We start from the raw sequence: 6000 nt of genomic DNA on the forward strand, positions 1-6000 counted from the left end.
ACTCAACTGCCACTAACAATCTTTTAGTCCTTCCCAAATCACGCTTATTCTTCCACACCTCTACAAGCTTTGCAGATTTGTTCCCCGCAAGAGATCCGTTAACCAATTCTGACGCTACTGACGGTAGTGTGACAAACAGATGGATCAGACCACATACTGAGTATGCAGAGCTAGCAATAAGAAAAACATTTTTGATTAATGCATACTGCATTTTTTATTACAGTAGCTACGTGAAATAACAGAATCATCATTTTCCATTCTCATGCACTCACAGCTATTCTTTACAAGCTGCCACAGTAACTGGTGGCTACTTGGTGTTGTACAGTAAAAATCTACAGATGCAGATGTCTAAATTCAGTATATAAACTGCATCTGCAGCAAAAGTGGTGAGAAAATGTATCCTGTACAACTGTACACTAAACATTGTTTATGCTCACAGATGGCCAAAAGAACCCATCCGATACTGACTAATGTAGAATGGAAAACCCACATACTGACCAACAAAAGCATGCTGACACGGCTAAATTTACAGCAGTGGTAGGTCATCGGTGAGATATCATTGATGCTATTCTGTCCGATATTTTGGCAGTTACCAGTTACGGTCAAAGAAATTTTTAAAAGTTTTAAAGGAAAAATACCACAGTGCAAGGATTTAAGCAGAAAGTCACCAAGACTTTTAATACTTTACTGCATTTGAAAAGCCAAATCTGATATGGTTCTTCTGCTTTGTCTAGTAGAAAGGAAACTAAGTCTGTAAATGGACTTACTTGATGTAGGTATTAATTCAGAGTACTGTATTATATTACTGGGTTATGTAGTTATCGATTGCATACATAAAACTCTCCACTGTTTTTAAAATAAATTACGTAGTCATATAAGGCAAGGGACCAGGTTAGATTCTGCTTAAGTAAAATATTTTATTTATTCCAGTCAAATGCCTTTCCTAACTATAAGTCTATAGTATAAGACATTGTCACAATACTGTATGGAGTTAATATGAATTCTGCTGTCCACGGCTGCAGATTTTTTTTTTTTTTTTCACTGAGCTCTATCTTCTCTGAACATGATTTTTTAAAAGCCTGGCTTACTTCTGTAAGTTAGTCAAACCTATGAGCTAGGAGTTGACTACATATAACGGTTTTATCATCACCCTTCCTATGCTGTACAGCCAATACATCCGAACCCTTAGCTAGTGTAATAACAATGCTTGTACTCTTTTTCCTAGTGTTCCATGAATGGGAAGCAAGACAGAAAACTGATCAGGAAAGTCTTCCAAAAGGAGGAGAGGCCTTTTACAGTCTAGAATACAGAAACAATTTGTCTGTTACTGTGAGTACATCTTTTGGGTAATGCTCTGAACTTCAAGGATTTACACAACAAAGAAGGTTTCGCTCTGACAGTAGCAGCCCTGGTGTTCAAATGCTCATGAGCTACAGATTACTAGAAAAGATGAAGGAGTAGATTCTTACCAGAAACACTGAAATTTTAGAAACACTGTAATGACAATAACTCCAGATATGAAACTACCCCGTTACTGAGAATACACTAAAGGAGCTGCTCTGGTATTTCTCACCGATAAAAGAGCTAAAGAAGTCAGATGCTGAGTCCTCTCACCTTCAGTCAGTAGAATTTCAGGACTGGTAGAATGCTCACTTAACCTGCCTCTAGGGACAGGGCCAAAGACTGAAAATAACCAAAGATGTAAGCCACAAAACAAGATCGACAGACCGTCCCTGGAACTCCGGACACGTAACATTCCGGTGGTATTCACAATCAGCCTTTTTCCTCGGACATTTCAGCTATTCAGAAGTCATTAAAGCCACGTCCAGCGAGCGCTTCCCACTGGCCCGCGGCTCAGCGTGGGAGAGGAGCGGCGCGGCGGCGGCGGGCAGCGCCGGCGGTGCTGAAGGGACAGCTCCCGCGGCGGCGGCGGCCGTGCTGGTGGGCCGGCCCCGCGGGCAGCGCCCGGCCCCGCGGGCAGCGCCCGGCCCCGCGGGCAGCGCCCGGCCCAGCCCTCACCCCCCCCTCCCAGCCACGGCTGCGGCCAGCGGCGGGCGCGGAAAAGAAGTGCGACAGGAAGGTGGCAGGCGGGAGAAGGAGGAGGTGGGCAAAGGAAAACCGAAGACATGGAAAGCAAAACTCTTCCTGTATGCTGCCACCCCTTTTACTTCAGGGGGAAAAAAAAAACCAAAAACAAAAAACCAAAAAACAACGCCTGCTGGATGCACAAATGAACTAGAACAAGTCCGGCACGTAAAACTGTGAGATTTATGCTCCCAGAAGAAATTTAATGTTTTACTGTGCAAGGTATTTTGCAAAGAAAGCTTTCTTTTATTTGCAAAGTATGGCCTTAGCTTTCCTTTGAAAACGCGTGTTTCTTTAAGGCAGTCTGGCGAGCTCACCCTCATGGGTAGCTTAATCAGAAAAAAACCAACAAAACCCCACCACCAACTCATCATTAGAAAAGTTTTGCTTGCTGGTTTTTTTAAGGTATTTTGTGTTATTTTCTTCATTTTCACAGACTTAGTTATAGTTATACAGCTACATTAGTGCACAAAATACTTGTTTTTCTTCACCTTTCTAAACACACTAATCCCTTTTCTAAACACTACTTTAATTTGGCAGACATGCTGTACCGGACTGTAAGGGCAACGGGAATGTCTAACATGCATTTGTTGCCTTAGGATTTATGAACTGAAGTGGTATCATTCCTCCGGGGACCGAAAAGGAATTATAGAGCCTGTACACTATGAACCAGTGGCATGTTAACAACTGGAAAGTAGTTGCTGTTTAATCAGCATTTATTATACCGTACAATTAAGCTATTTAATTCAGTCCACAGTGTGTAAGAGCCCATAGTGCACATGAGGGTCCTTCAAGTTGGCCCACTGCTGACAGCCTCAATAGGCTACTTTTATCATTCACGGTACCCCCGCTGAGGTAAGATTCAAGCACACTACGTGGATGGCTGAAAGACAGCGTGCAATTACTAGTTATACTACTACAGCTCTCAGTGGAGGCAGAATCTCTGGGACTTAGACTCCAAAAACTTCATTAAACATGAAGATAAACTTTAGGAAAGCAACTAAAAGAAGCTTCTGTGCTGAGGTGCACGTCCGGAATGACATCTTGCATCGCTCCAGCAAAACTTTAATGCTTCATAGTCCGATAAGTTAACAGTAGATTGTTATTCCAAACAGCTATCAAACTAAGATCTCCAGCTCTAAAAGTGGCTATCATTGCTTGCAGAGGGATTTCTAACATTAAACTTGAAAATCCATTTCAACAGCAACCAACTTTACCCTCCATCCAAATTGCATTGTTTTTTTTTAAATAAAGAAATATACTCCTTTAGCATATTAAAAGCTTACTGGAGGGCAATAAATTATACTCTGTCATGAACATATGGTTGGTGACTTGAGAGAACGGAAGTACTGTAGTCCTGTTGTGGCACTAGAAGGGTAAGACAAGGATAAAAGAGGAAGGTGCAACTCCACAACTGTTCCTGAACTATCAAGCCACGGAAAAGCATGGAGAATCAGAGTTAGAGTCAAAACAGGAGGGGACCTGAGGCTTCAAGAAGTTCTGTAGAAATGGTTCTCCTAACTATCTCAAGGGTAAAACCTAACAAGCATTCACAATGTTTTCTGCATGTGGGGAAGAAAATAATCTATACTGTTCCAGCATGAAAGAAAGCACCACCACTGCCCAACCTGGTCCCTTCAGAATCCCAAGGGCAATACTACGAATTACTGAGTTTTTACCTAAATGCTTTCAAACAGAGCACAGAATAAGAAAAAAGCTATTAGTTGTATTCCTTGGAGATACGTCCTAGATCAGACAAAGCATCTTTTTACTCCTTTTACTTTCTAGAAAAGTCTACTAGTCTAAAGATTTTTCTCTGCCCTTCCAAAAAAAAAAAGCTTTATTCTTGCCTGAATTGTCAATAGTGATAGATAAACAAGGTCTAGAAAGAGTCATTCCACACTGTTTCTCTTTCCACAATTGTACATAGTGGCTAAAAAAAAATGTAGAGATGAAATGCCCCTATTCTCTGCCTCCAACAAAGGCTTCAAAACTGCACTGAAGCTCACAGAAACAAATCAATCCCTTCGTGCCTTCAACATCATAACTTAGTCAAGCAACCCTCAGGTAGGCCCAGATATCCAAACTTGGATAAAATTCATTCACGGGTATTTTAGAACAGAATTTGTAAGAAGGCAAAGGAAGAACCTGGTAACACAAGTCAACTTAAGAATTTTTAAGTCAGAAATAATAAGCTTTTAGCTAGGAGAAAGGAAGATATTGAACGAGTACTAGCAGTGAATCAACACTGCAGAAAGCAAATGCTTCCTGTCCTGCAACCTCTCCTTAAGGATATTCTTAAAGGGAGAGTCGCCAGAGCCCCCAGTGACTCCCCCACTGCCCAGCCACCAAGCTCCAGCCGTTTGCGGAAAACTGATCAGCCCCTGCAAACACAGGATTTAATAACGGGAAACCGCTCCTGGCGTCAGTGAAACGCTAACACGCCGAGCTAGGTTCGGCCTCCCTGGAGAGAAGCGCTAGCCTGGAAGACAGAAGGGCACTGGAGCAGCAGGAATGCGGCTGCGAGTGGGAAAGGGAATGGACCGGAGAACGGGGTCAGGGGGGCTCCGGCACCAGCCGAGCGGGGCCGCCAGCCGAGGGCAGCCCCAGGACGTGAGGGGCCGGGCCGCCGCAGCCCCCTCCGCTCCCGCGCCAAGGGCCATGGCGGGGCACACTCGCCCCTGCCGCCGCCCCCCCCCCCCGCCGGCCGGGCCCCGCGGCCTCCCCCCACCGTGCTGGGACTCTCCCCGCCGCGGCTGCCCCCGGCTCCCGTCACGGCCGGCGGAAAGGCCGGACCGGGCCGGGCCTTCCCTCCGCGCCGGCGACGGTGCCGCCTCCCCTCAGGGACCTGGGGAGGGCCGGGGCTCCCCCCACCCCAACCCATCCCGCCAGTCCCGGCTCCCGCCGGTCCGGTCCGGTCCGTCCCCGCCCACCATGGCGGCCCCCCCCCAGGCCCACAGGAGGGCCGGGACCGGGCCGCTCCCTCCCGCCGAGTGGCAGCGAGGGGCCGCGCTGAGCCCCCCGCCCCGAGCCCGGCCCGCCTTACGCTGTATGACGGGGGGCGGCGGGTAACGGGCCCGCAGCTCCGGGCCGCCCCCCTGCACGCCGCTGCTCACGTAGTTGCTGGGGAAGATGCCGACGCGCTGGTCGATCTTGCCCGTCCACCAGCCCTCGTCGCCGGACACGTGCGAGTCCCGGGACAGCACCTGCACCACGTCCCCCGGCCGCAGGCTCAGCTCGTCCTCGCCGCACGCCTCGTACTCGAAGACGGCGGTCCAGAGCGGCCCGCCGCCCGGCGGCTCCCCGCCGCCCGCGCCCTCCTGACTGAGCTCTGTGAGGGGCTCCATGGCGAGGCTGCTCCATAGGGGGAGGCGCCCGCGGCAGCCGGGCGCTGCGGGGGGCGGCGGAGCCGGTACCGCCGCCTATTGTTCATGCGGCCCGGCGCCTGCCGGCAGCAGGTGCCGCCGGGGGGGTGGGGGGGGGGTGGCCCGGCGCGGGGCCGCCTCAGCCCAGCGCGGGAAGAGGCGAGGGCAGGCAGCGCGTGCCGCCGAGCCGCCGCCGCATGCCCCCCCTCCTCCTCGCCCGCCTCCGCCTGCCGCCGCGGCCGCGCATCCCGGAGCCACCTGACTCTCTGGCAGCTTCGGCGGCGGGAGGGGGAGGCTCCGCCTCCTCATCGCCATTGGCCGTCACTACCGCCCGTCAACGCCGCCCTCACCTGATTGAGGGCTCTCGCCCTCTTGGCCACGCCCCCTCCCCGCCCAGCCCCTGGCCCCGGAGTCCCGCACTCACCGGTGTCCCCCCAATTGGCCCCCGCCTCGTCAGCTTTCGCTTCCCATTGGGCCTCGCGGCGCTTGTCAGTTAAGCGCCCCAAGCTCCGCCTTCCCCGCCGCTTCTCATTGGCTGGCGAAAGGGGCA

At 50.5% G+C, this 6000-nt stretch overlaps 1 protein-coding gene across 5 annotated transcripts in view; it reads right to left on the reverse strand.

The window, feature by feature from the left end:
- Nucleotides 1-5714, reverse strand: part of MAP3K9 (mitogen-activated protein kinase kinase kinase 9) — a 68577-nt gene extending 62863 nt beyond the window's left edge. For all 5 annotated transcript variants that reach the window (XR_012835699.1, XR_012835700.1, XM_075754269.1 and 2 more), the window contains exon 1: nt 5132-5714. Coding sequence is in view for 3 of the 5 variants with exons in the window: in XM_075754269.1 (XP_075610384.1) it covers nt 5132-5432 (301 nt within the window). In the remaining 2 variants the exon portion in view is untranslated. The remainder of the gene's footprint in view (nt 1-5131) is intronic.
- Nucleotides 5715-6000: the final 286 nt, after the last annotated feature.

Source organism: Balearica regulorum, chromosome 5 (genome assembly GCF_011004875.1).
Source record: "Balearica regulorum gibbericeps isolate bBalReg1 chromosome 5, bBalReg1.pri, whole genome shotgun sequence".
Lineage (NCBI taxonomy): Eukaryota > Metazoa > Chordata > Aves > Gruiformes > Gruidae > Balearica > Balearica regulorum.